We start from the raw sequence: 17522 nt of genomic DNA, 5'->3' as shown, positions 1-17522 counted from the left end.
ATCGCTCTCCTTTCCTCTTCTGACTTAGCTATTTTCGATCCTCACTCTCTACCAATCTCAACATCCGACAACGCTCCTGGCAAACGTGGGAAACTATTTTGCGTTTCCTGAAATTCTCTTTTTCTAGATTGTTGACCACTCTCCAACAGACTTTGTTATTGACCGTTGCTTTCAGACGTGAAGGGAAATCGTCCCCTTTCAAAATGACATGGTATATGCGTGTCTGAAAATAACGCTTTCTTCATGTAAATTGAGATCCTTGTTTCTTGTTTTTCTCGATTTTTTTTTTTGTAGATTATTAAAATGAAAGAAATTGATATTTAGCTTATCGTGTGAAATGCATACGTGAAATTTCATATTTATGTCACAAAGAAAACGAACGCTTATTTTTAGGTATTTACACACTTCACTGCTGGTATTCTTAGGAAATTTCACGCTTCGAAAAGTATACTGGATAAAAGTTATAAGTATACTTATAACACTTTTGTACAATTCAGTTTCTACGTTATTTCTATTATAACAATAATATTGAATTTATTAATGATAAGTATATAAAGAAAAAAACACGCATGCAACAGCATAAATCAAAATTAGTACAAGTTTTAAATATAAAATTTAGATCTATAATTAGGTGGAAAGTTATTTACGATTAGATTTTATAATTAATCTTTGAAACTTTTAAACATTTTAGTTATTTGTATTTATTAATATTATGTTTACCTTATATTTGTCCTTGTTAAATATTATAAAAGTAATAAATAAAGCGTTGAAACTTTAAAATAAAGATGAAATAAAATTCCTATTGTAACTATGTTATAAAGATATCAAAAATGAATAATTTCTCTTTTGTGTAATTTTTCTTTTTTATGTACTTCATAAACTAATGTACATATGATGTAATTATAAAAATTAGCTTTAAAATTATTTTCATAATTTTACAGATGTACGCAACAGATTTGTAATAACCAACCAAAATAAATCAGATTTTATCGAATAAATTGTTAATATATAAATAAAATTAGTTTTACATGAATTATGTTGGATATATCTAAAGAATTTTATAAATAAAATTCATAATGTATTTATAAAATTGATAAATGTGTACTAAAATACGGTACCTGAATGTTTACGTTTGTATAACTTTGTTTCTTACCAAGAGAGCTGGATAATCGAAATGTTAATGTAATACTGCTGTCACATAGAAGCTAAAAGTGGTTTGCGTAGTTACTGTACGGGAGATACATCACGATACAGTTGATCACAGTAATTTTATGTGTCGAAAGTGTTTAATTGCGTTATTTGTGACGATAATGACGAAAGAAATATCAAATCTAATTACACGTACATACCTGTTTGAACAGTCGATACTCCACGAAGACCGTTGTTCGAATAAAGTTCATTGTGAAACATTGTTGCTTCCGTCATTATTATGAAACGATACGATTAATGTGTTTATCATTATTTTGATAGATGACGGTGATCATTACCTGGAACAATTACTAGTGGTCAAATTCACGGAATGTAACATGAAATATTATTGCGCAGAATTGTATGCGAGGAATTCGAATGTGCTGCAATAGTAGCGAATGAAGGATCGTTTCCCGCCGTTGGGAAGAATGGAAAATCAATAATAGTTACCGGCCTTACCGACTTTGCAATGACGAAGACCCTAAACGACGTTGCCTCTCTTTCACACTAACTGTCTTTCTCTTTTACACGCGTGGATAGCTCCTGATTACATTCTCCATCTTTGCTGCACTGCAGCGCCGCCCGTTCGCCATTGGTCAATCGTCACCGCTGCCACCGCCACCATCGTCGCCGCCGCCGCCATTATAGATTCCGTTGTGTGTGACTGAGTCTCGTTCTCCAGGGCTTCTTAAGGAACATTCTGTTTCTTCTCAACGTCAAAGGCAAAATATTTGCCTGACGAACGTGTAAAAAACCGTGGAGAACGTAAAAATGAAAACATATAGTAGGAAAAAGGGCGATAGCCCGAGTAACGTAATCATTCATGTGAACGAGCTGTGCCGACTGTGCTTGGCAAAGGAGGAGGAGATGGTGCCGATTTACGACGATGAAACTATCCCCTTATCTCTGAGAATAATGGCTTGTGTTAATTTGGAGGTGAGTTAGAACGTTTAGTTAGATAAATACATGACAGAGTTAAGTTGAAGGAACGTTAGTTATGTGTCTTTCGTACGTACATTGAAAGCTTATCGAAAAATAGGAATCTAGTTTATCTCGCTGCAAGAGATTCTCCCGCTCTTCAATTTTGCTTCATATTTGTAGTGTCACTTACACATTCGTACGCAGGTATACAGGATACACTTAACTGTAGCTCTCATGCAACGCGCGACAGACTGCGCAAAGCAACTACCGGCTTTACCGAGTTATCGACTTTACGTTCACGATACTTTGACGCCACCTTCTCTTTTAGTACAGGAATCTAGACGAAGCGTATCATTGTATTACAGATCGTTTACCCTATGAATTTATAGAAATCTGCAATATTATGGCCAATGCATTAATGTTGGCACCTTGTATCTGCCTAATGGATATTACCTGTTTACTTTCATTCGATACTATGCAATGACTTTAAAAGAGTCGAAGCGTTCAATGCTTTTTTCTACTATTGTTCCATTGGTTATGAAAACATTACCATATGTCCACTATTTTATTAAAAATTCCAAACATGTTACTTTTATACTAATAAGTTAAAAGATAATGTAGTTTGTAAAATTAAATGATAAAAAATACAACTTAATGACAGTTGAAAACATGTATATACTTATTCATATATTGATAAAAGAATATCAAATGTAAATAATAGACAATAACATTAGGTTATTATATTTTATAAACCTGAAGTAATACGTATATCAAAATGTATTTTATAATTCTATACATAAATACATAATTAAGGATTAACGTTTTTTGTATTGTAGGTTTATGAAGAAGATGGTCTTCCAAACATGATTTGCCATCCATGCAAATATCAATTAGAAAAGTCCTATCAATTTAAGAAAAAATGTGAAGCTGCTGATGCTAAGCTTCGTAAACATATGAAATTAATACAACAATTAACTGGTCAAGATGAAGAAGGGGAAAATCAGGATAGTAATAGGGATGAATTGAAAGATTCTTCTAATAGTGGGAAATCCAAACAAGTTAAACAACTATTAGCAGACTTAGTATCAAGTAAAGGTGACAGTGGACAAACAGATGGAGATCCAATTGAAGTGACAGAAGAAGAACTTGTTGGTGGTTATATTTTAGGTATTTTCAGAATGTCTTTTATAAAGTCAAAGAACAGTTACTTTCTACTACTTAATTTTTATGAAATTTTCGTTTAATATGTATTATTTATTCTATTTTCTATAGGGATGAATTCTGAGAATTTAGAAATGGAAGAAACAATGTCAGAAGACCCAGAAAATATCACGCTAGTACCTGCTGAGGAACGTGCTGCTAAGGCACGTTGTACAATACGTACAACACGAATTAAACAAGAGCAGGAATCTGAAGATGAAGCAGAAGAAGTACAAAGAGCAATTGCAAATGCTGATCACAAAAATGTTTATATGATGGAACTTACAAGTAACAGTTCAGGTCAAGGAGAATCTTTAAAGTTACAACCAATTGGTGATACCATGGGTAAATATTTTTTAATTTATATAAGTAAAATCAATATACATATGTGAAATCTTTTAGTACATTATGTCTCTTGTAGTTGAAACTAATGAGGAGTTAAAAGTATTTCGATGTGACAAATGTCCAAAAGCATTTACTCGAAGAATAATGTTAAAAAGTCATCAATCTGTTCACTCTACACAAAGAGGTTTTACATGTCAAGCTTGTGAAAAATGGTTTCCTACGAGGTCAGCTTTGGTGAGACATGAACGTACTCATACAGGTAATATACTATTATATTTTCAAAAAATTAAAGGGATATTTAATTGATAATGTCAAAAATTATATCCTACAGGTGAGAAACCATTTGGTTGTAATATTTGTCATCGTGCTTTTGCACAAAAAGAAATTTTACTTCGCCATCTTATGACTCATTCTGGACAAAAACCATTCCAATGTCAACATTGTGATAAAAGCTTTACTCAACGTGAAGCATTGAAAGTACATATGAGGAGACATCAAAAATTAGATCCAAATGACATCCAATTGCACCATTGTCAACTTTGTCCTAAAGCTTTCTGTCACGCTTCTGGACTCAGTAGACATTTAGTTACACACACTGGTAGAACATATAAATGTGTAGAATGTGAAAAATCTTTCAGTGATAAAAGTTCATTGTTAAGGCACAGTCGCATTCATGCACCTAAAAAGATACTAACAAATTAATTTTATTCAGCTATTGAAAATAATCTGGTTTAAAATATCAATTGATATTAAATTAAACACAACACATTTCAGCAGAAATTTTTTTAAGCATGTATGATCATGTTCTTTTTTATCTTTTAGAATAATTTATATAATACATTATGTCTAAAGATAATTGTCCACTAACAATTTGTTCAATAATTCCAAATATATTTCTAATGTGTTTATGTTATGTGTACAGTAATGCACACTTAAATTAGCAGGCAAAAAGTTATCAACTTTAATTATTAGAATCTCAGAAATCCGATCAAAATAATTTTGTAATGATAAGTTAAAAAATATAAGAATTTTATATTTCTGGTTCAGGTATCACTTCCATGGCACGGAATAAGCAGAAAATTCTAAAAATTGGTGGAAATAATTCTGCGTCATTTAAATGTACATTACTGTATTTATTTCACTTTCAGTCTACTAAACATTTCATTAATAATTCACACTATTCTTAAATACATAAAATTGCATACAGAAGTTTTGCAGTAAAACTTAATTTTATGAACTATGTAATAAGACTAATTTATGTATCTGCAGTTCGGTATATTTTTTTCACAATATTACATGACATTTCAGTAACTTATATATTTCATTAAAATTATAGATCAGTGACAGTATTCTAGCAAAACATTTTTTATACAAAATTTGTTCCTTATATATATTTTCATGACATTTATATTGTATACAACTCTGTGTACTTCTATGTATATAACTTTAATTGTAAGAATATAATTAAATATCTTATATATGTCCTTTTACATTGTTTTGATTATTCCTAGTTAAGCTTGCAAGATAGCAAAAGTTGTACATAATACATGTAATTAATATTTATATTCCACATATAATAACATAAATATTTATGTCGATTATTGATTTGAAAGGCACTCAAAATAAACGAAATATATTTTAGTGAGAAATTTTTTTTAATGAAAAAGCAGTATGATTGTTGCTACGTTATCTATATGATGTACAATAAATAATTTATTTATTATGTAGTATGTTTATCGAATACATTTATAATGGATAATATTTATAACAGATGGATTTATTACAACATGATAAATATTTCTATTACACTAGTTTTCTAGCTGCTTTATGCAAAATTATTTATCTATAAAGCCTATTATAGCATAATATAAATGAAATTCATTCTATTAATGTATTTTATATCCAATATATTATCAAGAGTAGGGACATAAATTTGTATAATAATAATTTATACAATACAATAATAGTTTACCAATGTATTCGTCGTATTAAAAGTTATTTGGTTGGAATTTTTCTGCTTTTTAGGCAGTGTATTGATATATTAGTAGCCGATACTTGCTAGGTATATTATCAAGAATTTATCTGAACTATATCTTTATACAATTTTCAAGCAGCACCACATAATATGTAAAAATATAATAAATAACATAGTAGCGTAAAAATAAATATATTATTTGGCTAAAATTATTGTTTGTATTGAATTTTCCAATACTTACACTACAAATTATCATATTTTAATTTAGTTTTTTAAATATGGCAAAACCGTAGGAAATTGTTTAAATACGATATATAATAAAGCATAGGCTATAATAAATGTAAAAAATAAGAATTTCATTTTGAAGTGTTTCGTACTACTACTGAGAAAACTACTACTACCAGGATGTAAAAATTGTTGGTTAATAATTTACTCTAACTACATAATCGCAATTTCTAGTGCGACAGAGCTCTATTAAATTAACTCCAATAAAACTTTTAACTGAGCATAATATTATACGTACTTAGTAAGTTATCAAACGCTATTATGAGGAACACCAAGGAATTAACTAATAAGTAGTTTGGAACAAAATAAAGAACAATTTGCATGTTTATTATAAAATCTTTTTTATTATGACTTGCATATGATGATCTTGTGCATCTTTACACTGCCAATACCATTACACGATACATCGTTACATCAATTTAACAGAAAGAATTTACTAAATTTTATTTACAGTTCTGTCGATATTTAAAATATGTGTGTCATAGATCTTCACACTACAAAGTGGAAAAATCGTATAATTTTCGAGCTCCGCCACACGATCTGTACTAGACCTCCATAAAGTAAGGTCTTATATTCGATTTTGCAGTATCTGCTATACATTGCAAAATCGGCAATAACTACTACAATTATCTATTCAAACGGAGCAAAGAGGGAAAGGTATACAATATGTATGTATATATAAATATTATGAGAGCTAGTAATATCGCGATTACTTAAATTCAAACAGAATTAAAAAATTTTATTATGTAATTAACAAACAGATTTAAATAAATGCGATATTATTAACTCCTAGTCAATATTATATTGTGTCAGAGACTTTAAACAATATGAAAAATAAGTTTGTTTATAATTGGTCATTTTAATTAACTTTTTTTCCCACTTTGCTAAAATTAATATACATAGTCGTTATCAGTTTACATTTTCACTCGAACGATTAACAATTCTAAGAAGAAACGTACATGAAAGCATTCATTACTATTGCTGACTTTCAATTGCTGGGAAAGGCAAATATAAGCTAAAAAATATTACATTAGTACTTCAAAAGCAAATTGGTCAAACTTTCATGTACGTTCATACAAAGTACTAATACCGCTAAAAATCTGAGAGAACATTTTCATCTCAAATGTTTGCTTAGAGGCACGGTCTGATGTTGCCAATTTATACATTTTTCAAATGTAGAACGTTTTGCATTCTAAATATTATTGTTCTTTTATCAATTTTACTTCCAACACACACTGCTTACAAGCCTTAATAATGAATCGTGCCATTGGTAAGTAAACTACCTTACATGATTGTTACAAATACACGTACAGGCAAAAGACTCACATCAGGCTTAGTTCACCTTTCCCTTTGTCGATAGTTTCGTTATACCTAATGATTGATAACCTTTGATTCAATTTTTAAAGAATAAAGGAACAACGACTGCATGCTGGATCAACGAAATTTGTACTATACCACATAATACAAAGTATCTCATGATGTGGAAAAATCTAGTATGACAATCTTCCTGCTAGCACTAAGTTGGCAAAAGGAATTGATGGACTTGGCGAAGTAGCGCGGAGGTCGGAAAATCTCGAAAAAGTTTTACGAGATACATGATTATTGAGAGCGAGTTAAGAGACGTTTTACGATGTAAAACGTCAAACTAATTTAAAATTTATGCTCTCATCAATCAAAGAGTAGAGTTTTTGGCTGTTCCCAAGTAAATTCTTCCCGGCCAAAGTGTCCATATGTACTGGTTTGTTGATAAATGGGATAACGAAGATTTAATTCCCTAGGAAAACAATAACATATTACGAACCTTAATTTTTCACAAAGTTCATCTGATAAATTATGAATTTTTTATACGTAACTTCTTGAATTACTTCTATTTAAAATATTATGTAAAATAGAGAAATTACACTTACTTTACAATTTTTCCAGGTCGTAAATCGAAATTTTTATTAACTATGTCTAAAAGTTCGTTTTGAGAAAATTTTGAGGTACCGTAGTCAAAAACTGTGATTGAAAGAGGTTCTGCTACTCCAATAGCATAGGAAACCTAAAAATTCATTTTGAATACTTATATCTTTATCTAAAAATAATATTGTTAATATTTTCCTAACATAAGGTAATTGCACATATATGGAGAAGAAAAAACATTTTTTTATGGATAACAATTAGAAGCATAGTAGAGTATTAACAATTTGTACCTGTACGAGGCATCGTCTGCATAAACCAGCTTTTACCAACGATTTGGCAACCCATCTCGCTGCATAAGCAGCAGATCTATCAACCTTTGTAAAATCTTTACCAGAAAATGCACCGCCACCGTGTGCTCCCCAGCCGCCGTAAGTGTCAACTATTATTTTACGACCAGTAAGACCAGCATCACTCTGCAAATAAACAGTATTTTAAAATATTTTCTATGAAGTTTCAACTCAATTTAACAAATCAATATTTTACCTGTGGTCCACCAATAATAAATAATCCACAAGGATTAACGTGGAAGATTGTTCTATCATCTAGGTACCTTGCTGGAATTACTTCCTTGATGACCTTTTCCATAACTGCCTTACGTAATTCCTCCAAACTAATTTTTTCACTATGCTGCAATGACACCACTACTGTATGAACCCTTATGGGTACACAGGCACCATGATCCATTACATATTCACAAGTGACCTATTTTATCAAAATTGAGAAAAAAAAAAAAATATTAATCATATTAAAGAAAGCAATAACATATATTTCAAGATTCATATTGTTTATAGTAAGATTATTCTCAGTAATGTTTTCTACATCATGGCATTCAAGAGTAGCAAATACTATTATGTGACATCATTGAATAATCTTATATAAATACAAATCATTACAAATTAAAATTGTATTAAATTTGTAGAAACCGACGGAAAATTTCGAGGGACCCAACGGGAATCGAACCCGGGACCTTCGGGCTTGGCAAGCCGAGGTTTTGCGTACTTCGCCAACTACTCCCTCTCTATTTTCCCTGGTCGGTTCCCTATTTGAGTATGGAGGCTTCGATACTACAAATTTGAATAAACAAAACTTTACAATTAATTGATGAACATCATACCTGTGTTTTTGAATCTGGTCTTGCCCACCACAGTTCACCGCTTCGCCTCAATTCTGCAATTTTTTGGTTTAACTTGTGTGCCAGCACAACAGTTAGTGGCATACATTCATCAGTTTCATCTGTTGCATATCCAAACATCAGACCCTGATAGAACAATTTGAGTTATTCCAGCTAAAATTTATGAGATATAAACTTGAAGCAGGAGACAGATTTATTCAGTATCTTTAATTAATTTTGCAATATTATAAAAGTTTGTAGTATAGAAGATTAAGCATCAATAAAGTACATAAAATACATTCAACATACAATTCGAACTATGTGTTAATTTATTTTTGAAATTTGTAGCAACTACGATCCACATAACATACTGCAAAATTTACTTAATAATGTGCAAGAAAGGTGTCACACAGAGCAGAATTACTAAATAACAATATTGGGACAATTGTATTAACTGCTTATAAATTAATAATTTATATTATGTTATTTTTTGCAACATACACTCCAATGAAAATATGAATGAAAAAAAGAAAAGAAAAACCTCTAGAGTTGACTGAAAACAATTGAACATAAATGTAAAATTACTTTTTGAAAAACTATTTTTTATGAATTTCATGAAATGTATTACAGGGAAGGTAGTGTGATGTACTATAAAGGAAGAATAAGATGAACATAAACATAAGATGAATTAATGAATGTTTGTAATAAAGATGTCATTTACAAAAGCAATTATTTGTACAAATAATTTCACAAATACTAATTTGTAACAGTTTAAAACTGTTTGTGTTTAGTACAATCAGTAAAAGGATAAATAACTGTGCTATGACAGTGAAAGAAACAATAAAAAAAAAAGTGGAAAATAAATATCGAGCATGGAATAGTTCTACTGATATAAATTCTAATGGGTTATATACATGCCTTTACCACAACCATACTAAGGCATTAATGAGATACTGGTGTTTTATACAATACAGCCTATATATACAGCATAGAAAGAAACAGCAAAAGAGACTAAACTACAGGGTGATATTATCACAACTAAATATATGCCTGCAACATTAAGAATACAAAAGCATTACATTTCAAATATTAAATAACTGATGTAGGAAGAATAACGAAATATGTACATATTACTTAGAAAGCTAAGGAGTAATTATGCATTTGATAGAAGAGAAAGAAGAACAGAAATTTCAAATGAGCTATCAGAATGCTAATTGACCTGATCTCCTGCGCCCACTTCTTCATCACTACGGTTTTCATGAACTCCTGCTGCAATATTTGGTGACTGAGCATCAAGCGCCAACAGAATACTGCAGAGCTTGTAGTCAAAACCTGCAGAAATCATACAAATGAGATAAAAATATTCACCACAATGAATATTAACACTTCCATTGCACTGGTACTTTAGTGTTTTGTATCCCAACTTGTGCTTTTTCAGATAATACTGTTCATAGGTCATTGCTTTAAGACCAGTTGAAAATAAAATGATTTCAAGCTAATTATGATATATATTAATATTATACAGAATGTCTTTTAATTAAGATATTATGTAACATTAAAGCTTAGTTGAAATATGTAAATGTATGAAATGTGTTGTTATGTGAGTTGGTCTATTTTTTTTTTTTTTTTTGTGACAATTATAATCATGATACATTTATTTAGTATATGCATTTTCTTAGCTTAAGAAATTTTATAGTATAACTGGAATTTATTTACACATAAAACCTCCTGATGAAATGATTTTTACATTATAAAACATATCGCAAATACTTGTACTTGTTTTCATACACAGATTTACACATTCACACAATCACACATAACATGAGGAAAGTGTATGTTATAAAAACTCTGTAAAATAAATTATAAGAAAAGGAAAGGGTAAAGCAAAAAAAGAGAGTGTTATTGAATTATATGGCTGCTCTGCGGCACGGGCTGAGAATGGGTTATGTACCTGATCACCTGCCCCCACGTCCTTCTCTTCCCTGTCCACATGAACACCATCAGCGATATTTGGAGATTGTTGTTCGATCGCCACCAAAAGGTTCAACGTACGCCAATCGAATCCTGCCACGATCATGATATGCTTACGTTACATATTCATACGTGCTCTTTTACTTAATTTTTTTTTTTTTTTCGAAAGATAATGAGCAGGATATTGGTCGTCCAATCGATCGAGTCATGGAATTTTCTCCAACATTCTACTAACGTGTATGTAGCGTAAAGCACATCTTTCTATTATACAAATGCATATCTTTTAATCATACAAATGTAACTTTTTATAATTTAGTAATAAAATGCAGTGGGCATCTTAAACTTTATATTTAGTGCTGGAAACTATCGTGCCATGATTCGACCGTGTATTTGCAAAATCTGATTCTGGAGAACCAAATGAGGCGAATTTTGAGGGATAACATAATTAAGTTTTCATCCGGCCACAGGGCATGCGTATGTAATATAGAAGATGGAAATATCTTATGTTAGCAAGGAAAATTTTTAAATGTTTTACATGTACAGATAAAATAAATTTAACAAAATTTTAAGGGTATCAAAGGGTTTAACAAACATACAGCACTGAAAATAGGAAACATGAAGAAGAAATAAAAATTTATTACCTTTTGAAGAATCATCATATCCAATGTGTTGAACAGTATCCCGAACAATTTTTTGATAGTCTACCACAGCTTTTGATGTAATTTCACCACATAACAGTATCATTCCTGTCTTTGTCACGGTCTCTAAATAATTAAGAAAGATAATATAAAAAAGTTAAGATTGTAAGTTAACATAAACACTTCATATTAAGTAATCAGTTAAACTATAGATATTGTATCAAGTACTAGGCCCTTTTAGAGTTCTATGCTTCAAAATTAACTCAAGGTTACACTGATTAGTTTATAAATAGAAGTTATACACCAATAGATTCAAATCTGTTGAAAAACTAAAATCATTTTAAGAAAACTTACCACAAGCCACTTTTGCATTAGGATCTTGCTTTAAATGTGCATCTAAAATAGCATCACTTATTTGATCACACATTTTATCTAAAAACAAAAAACAAAAACTTTTAAGTAAATTATAGCAACAGAATAAACAAAAATATTTTAATTTAGTGAGAAGAAATTGTAATTTTCAAACTACTGATACATAGGAATGTATGTAAACAAATGACTTTCAAAATAAATATATCTTAACTGAGGTTGATATCATGAAATTAGTTTTAAAATAAACTAAATGGAAGTAATACGAAATCGTTTTATTAAACAAAAATTTCAGTCTCTATTTTAGGTTATACAAAATGGTAAATGGTTTCACTTGCAAGAGCAATAACAGTTCGATAGAACAGTTCATGACTAAGAATTTATCGACTAAATTCAGCATTTAGTGGAATCGTGTGAAAAGATTTTTAAACGTTGCAAACAAAATGAATTAAATTAGTCATACACTCCATAAAATAACGAAAAAGATTGTCTAATGGATATGTAAATCGAGAGAAATGTCAAAAAAATGTCAAAGAAATTTGAAAAATTTGTAAGAAATTGAAGATTGTAAATAGCAATATAAAGGAGCACATGGCGACGCCGGAGGTGTTTGCTTTCTGCTTTGATATCAATACGAAAAAACGTGGTCTCTATTTTGTACCCCAAATACATTAATACTTGATATTTCATAGACAATAAGAATAAGATCTAAGTAATAAATAAGTAGCAACATAACACCATCCCCACATTTCGAAGCTTTTAAGGAAAGTAAGAAAGCGCGAAGGAAGGGTAGATTTGAGGCGTGCGCACGCGGTATATATGCGTAGTCTGTTCATCGAGTTTCATGGCGGCACACGCGACTCACCGATATGGAAACTTAAGCAAAGTCATACAAGATGAATCGAAATGCAGGACAGTCATGAGGCAAACACATGTTTTTTAAGGTACCTACCTGGATGGCCTTCCCCAACTGACTCCGAGGTGAAGAGAAAGCTGGTGTCCTGCTGCAGCTCGGGCGGCGTGTGCCCGTTCGCGTATCCGTTCATGTGGTGAGCGGTTTCCGGCATTTTCCTTCTTCTCGTACTCGTCACTGCGGGCTTTGTTCTCTTTTGCCTATGCTTAAGTACTCTAGCCACGTGTTCCGAATTCGTTGACGCGTTCAGTTTGCCTGACACCGCTAATAATTAACGGAAACAAAGTTCAGTCCGATCTCTACACTCTACGTTGGTTTCGCACGAGCGAATCCCACACTAGCACAGCACTGAACGTAATCGTCAGGCGAACACGGAGCAAATGCACTATCTTACAGCGTGGAAAGTAAAAGAGGCTCCCTGCTCTCTGGTGGCCGCTATTTATAACCTCGGTACCTTAGTCGCTTCGTTCGGCTAATCTCGAGTCACGTGATACTCAATCACCCGGGAGATGACAGTTGGCGCGGAATTTGATAAGAATTTCGTAAATCTTATTTAGATTTTACTCCGCGCGCTTCGATGTTTCATTCACGTCCTCTATACTCCTGTGAAGAAATATTACCTTTCACTGGGGTGTTACAATTTATCGATCGTATTTAGATAATTAAAATTGTTTTTAAAAATAATATTCATTGGAAGTTGCTTATAACATTTACAAACATTTTTGAATAGTAACATAAAAATACGAAAATACAAACACTTTTCCTTTATTATGAACTTATTGAAATGAATTCTTTTTGAATGATAAATTTTTTTTACATTTATTCTAGAAATTGCCCTTTTTTGCCAATACATTTGTTGTTCTTTGGGTATGAGAAAATTAAAATTTCGTAAATAAGTTCTCATGTTTTATTAATCTATTTTCACTCTTCCTTTCTTTCTATACTTATTATAACAATCATTGTTCGTGGTAATGAAAATGTTTGAAAAAGTGATTGCATAAAACAGAACTGGTACAACGTAATATCAACGATTTTCGTAATCATTATGTGTTATTTCTATGAATAACACGTTCCATACAAACCTTTGTTTCAATCGAGGAGAAATATCCGTCACCTTGTTAATTTTCTTTGGAAAATTGCTGGTGTTCGATTCGTTCGAATGGAAAACTTTCGAAGCACGACCAGATAATTGTGTGGTGAACTTTGAGCTTCGGTTCAGACCAAGTTGAATTATTATCAAGTTATTGTAAATACACTTTTGTATGTATCCCTCGAAAAAACAGAATTTGCACTGAGCAGACGTGCGTATCAGTCAGACTTTTATATGCCGTGGAATCTCCCTCCATGATTGGGAAATACTCGAGTGGGGTTGAAGTGAGCACTCCAGTGGGCAATGCACATCGTAGGATTAATTGTGGAAGCTTTCCTCCAAGTGGAAAGTGGGAATTATAAGATAAAAACTATTGAATCAATAAGAAATTTTTTATTGAAAATTGTGTATTTCGACGAAATGAGAGCCGTGTATGTAAGTAAGAGGGGTGAGTAATGAAATAGAAATACAAACTGTTAGAATCAATTAATGAAAAATGATTAATCATATATTTTCGCCGATTGTTCTTTGTAAGCTTGCGTCATTAGTACAGTGTTATTGAAGATAAAAAGTAAATATAGTTTATGCATTTCATATTATATTCTCTCGGTAATTCTTGAGAATTAATTTTGCAATATTAGAGGAAAGGGTTTAAAAGTGCACTTAAATCAAATTGATCTCGCGATGGGCCATTCGATAGCTTACTGAAAGAAAATATTTGACACCAAGTTTCAACCTTCCATCACAACGAGGAGGGTAGTAATAGGGAAAATTTGGATTATCTGTTTTCGCTCTACTTTCCGTATTTAGTGGTACGCAAAAATTCTGAAAAAAATCTAACGCATCGTAGTTACAGAGACAAATTTTAGGAGATTTTTTCCGATTCTTTCGTTGAAAATCTTAGTTATAAAAAATGAAAAATGTAAAAAAATCTGGATTTCATTCGAAATTTTTATATAGCTCTTTTTATATTTTTATGGTAACGGTGAACAAATTTTTTCAGATTTGTTGATAAGATACGTTGTAGTTAAGCAAATTAAAACCCAATTTGTTCAAGATATTTTATTTAAAAAGAGTAACTTCTGTTTCCAACTGTTTGTGTCCAATAGCAGAAAATTTGTTATAAACATTTTGGTCGTAGGTTCGAGCTTCTCTAAGACACTTCTTTTTATTGCATTATTTATGCGATAATCACTTTTTTGTATTTATTTAAAAAGATTTTGAAAATATTTTAAGAATCTTAAATGCAAGAAAAGTGAGAATTATCTTGGAAATTTCACGTTCAAATTATTTATTATTAATCTTACTGCGATGAGAAATGATTGAATCGTGAACAATTCAAATAATTAAATTTCTAAATATAAAACAATTTTAGATGTACAAAATTTCATATGCTGCAAATGGTTTGTACAATTAATATTTTTTCTACGTCTGAAAATTGACATGAAGTCTGACTGTTATAGTACTTTTTCTAATTTTCGGTCACTATTCTGTTGCAAAAGATTTATTTCCCGTATATTTATATTTTATTGTTACAAATTATATATTCTCATTTATAAACACTTGTTGTTTTTTTAAAATTTAATATTTGAAATAGTTTTTCTTCAAATTGAAGACCACTGTGCGAGCAAAAGCCAACCATTCTTTTTCTAAAGAACTTCGAAATAGAATTACCTGAAAATATTGTTCCGAGATTTTCCAACGTTTTATGATTATAGCTAATTTTCTAAGTATAATTGTGATCACCTTTCTACCTGCGCTGGTTTTCATTCAACGTACTTTTCACTAAAAGTGCGAAAAAAATGCTAGACTATTACATAGATCAATTTTCCTATCTTTGTGTAATTTTTACAGTTTCTAATTAAAATTAATAAAATAATCGTGCAAATTTGCATATAATTTGAATTTTCATCAAAGACTTCACTAGAGTCAGAGTTTATTTATATTTTAATGGATTTTATTTGCAAGAAAAAATAAGGTTCCTTGTGTAATTTATGTGTTTCTAATATCATTGTTTCCTAGTAACATCAAATGGAAAAACATGTTTGTTTAATCTGATACAACTCTTTTACAAGTTAATGCATTACGTCTGAGCGTATAACACCATCAATGGGAGTAAATTGTTTCGTTTGTGGTTTCTTTCTTTTTAGAGCAAGAAAAGCGCGTGCAATCTCTTTACGTACTCACGCACGCAACGATTCTTGTGAAGAAAAAAAAAAAAACTTGATTATGCGTAATGTGTTCAAGGCAAGAACGTATAATCATAGAATAGACTGATATAATGTCACTGACACAGCTGAATATGAGATACGAACGAAGTGTGAATTAGCATACATTTTGCAATTAAGTAACTTTTTTATTCTGCAGGATTACATGATTTTTGAAACTTAAATCTCGGAATTTAGTTTAGCAGTTGTTAGAATTACAGTTCTACGTTGTAACATTATTTTATGATCAAAACGTCTTTATTTACCTTTTCGAAAATTGGAAATTCAATCATTTTTGAAAGTTACGTCATTTTTATAATTTAAATCTTGTTATAATATCGTTTCGCGAGTAGAATTTCTTTATTTCTTTTTCTATAATTTGAATATTAGAATATTTATTATAAATGAATTTAGTTTGACTGCAGTTAGGATTTTAGATAACACTGTTGAAATTTTTCATTGTGGTATATCTGTTATTTCGTTTTTTTTTTTTTTTTTAATTTTAATTCGATAAGCATTTTTCAACAAATTTTGTAATTTCTCGCAAATATTTTCAATGCATTGCTCACTACTTTGATAAATAATCTTAATATTATTCTTTCCATAATTTATAATTTTACTATTATTCTTAAAATCTTAACATCATTCTTCCCATAATTTATAATACATTTCAAAAGTGTTACATACTATAATACATTAGACTATATGGAAGTAATTTTTAGTACAACTCTATGTTACAATATTTTGTAATTTTTTCCCAAGTATACAGAACAGTATATTGATTTGATAGATTAAATATCGTCAGATAATCGAAGATAATATTCTGTATTAGAAAATAGGCAGATAATTATTCATTTACTTAGCTGCGTTGCTTTCACTGACGAAATGTATTAACTTAAACTATTTATTGCATCATAAGATTTCAAATGCAATACATACTCGGATTTGATGACTTCGTAGTTTATGTTTATCACCCTATGCTTAGGAACGTGTCGCGTCACGTCACGTACCAAATGAGATAATATATTAAAAGCACGATATAGTATTTCAATTTTCACGTAATTTTCACACAGGATTATCTTGAGACGTTTCTATAAAATATCACGAACATATTACCAGTGAAAACAATAAGTAATTTAAGTGTAACAAAATATTTATTGTTTAATATTGCAAAAAGAAAAACAAAGAAATATTTAATGTTGCAGCAGATGTGTACAGTAAAGTGTCTACAGTTTAATATTACAACAAGGATAATCGAAAGAGGGAAAATACGTTGAATCATGCTGATAATCACATATGTATAAGCATGGAACAGTCGTACAATAATTCAGAGTAGAGTAATCCATT

The 17522-nt window shown here is 30.5% G+C and overlaps 2 protein-coding genes across 3 annotated transcripts; one reads left to right on the top strand and one right to left on the bottom strand.

Annotated features, from left to right (window-relative positions):
• The first annotated feature begins 1828 nt into the window (after positions 1 to 1828).
• On the top strand, positions 1829 to 4356 carry LOC108579809 (zinc finger protein 543). The gene is made up of 5 exons (XM_017943424.1): positions 1829 to 2124; positions 2946 to 3276; positions 3382 to 3654; positions 3731 to 3913; positions 3986 to 4356. Exons 1-5 carry the CDS (start codon positions 1960 to 1962, stop codon positions 4354 to 4356), a joined length of 1323 nt encoding a protein of 440 aa, XP_017798913.1. The 5' UTR covers positions 1829 to 1959.
• A 2986-nt stretch (positions 4357 to 7342) lies between these two features.
• LOC108579770 (S-adenosylmethionine synthase) lies at positions 7343 to 14157 on the bottom strand. Of its 2 annotated transcripts, none has more exons than XM_017943381.1 (10): positions 13961 to 14157; positions 12918 to 13481; positions 11951 to 12028; positions 11600 to 11722; positions 10939 to 11051; positions 8991 to 9134; positions 8360 to 8578; positions 8107 to 8289; positions 7822 to 7955; positions 7343 to 7688 (listed from the first exon to the last, which is right to left on the bottom strand). In XM_017943381.1, the coding sequence occupies exons 2-10, from the start codon at positions 13030 to 13032 to the stop codon at positions 7583 to 7585; spliced, it is 1215 nt and encodes a 404-aa protein (XP_017798870.1). In that variant the 5' UTR covers positions 13033 to 13481; positions 13961 to 14157; the 3' UTR covers positions 7343 to 7582. The 2 variants fall into 2 exon arrangements, with proteins under 2 accessions (XP_017798870.1, XP_017798878.1); XM_017943389.1 differs by lacking the exon at positions 10939 to 11051 and adding an exon at positions 10207 to 10319.
• Between the last annotated feature and the right edge of the window lie 3365 nt (positions 14158 to 17522).

Source organism: Habropoda laboriosa, unplaced genomic scaffold (assembly GCF_001263275.1).
Source record: "Habropoda laboriosa isolate 0110345459 unplaced genomic scaffold, ASM126327v1 scaffold39, whole genome shotgun sequence".
In the NCBI taxonomy this organism is placed as follows: Eukaryota; Metazoa; Arthropoda; class Insecta; order Hymenoptera; family Apidae; genus Habropoda; species Habropoda laboriosa.
This window is presented reverse-complemented; position numbering and strand designations above follow the sequence as displayed.

Coding starts and splice junctions, on each gene's coding strand:
- LOC108579809 (XM_017943424.1), top strand. CDS start 1,960: ATGAAAACATATAGTAGGAAAAAGGGCGATAGCCCGAGTAACGTAATC. Junction 2,125..2,945: donor TGGCTTGTGTTAATTTGGAG/GTGAGTTAGAAC, acceptor TTTGTATTGTAG/GTTTATGAAGAAGATGGTCT. Junction 3,277..3,381: donor TGTTGGTGGTTATATTTTAG/GTATTTTCAGAA, acceptor TATTTTCTATAG/GGATGAATTCTGAGAATTTA.
- LOC108579770 (XM_017943381.1), bottom strand. CDS start 13,032: ATGCCGGAAACCGCTCACCACATGAACGGATACGCGAACGGGCACACG. Junction 11,052..11,599: donor ATATGATGATTCTTCAAAAG/GTAATAAATTTT, acceptor TGATCGTGGCAG/GATTCGATTGGCGTACGTTG. Junction 7,689..7,821: donor CGACCTGGAAAAATTGTAAA/GTAAGTGTAATT, acceptor TTGTTTTCCTAG/GGAATTAAATCTTCGTTATC.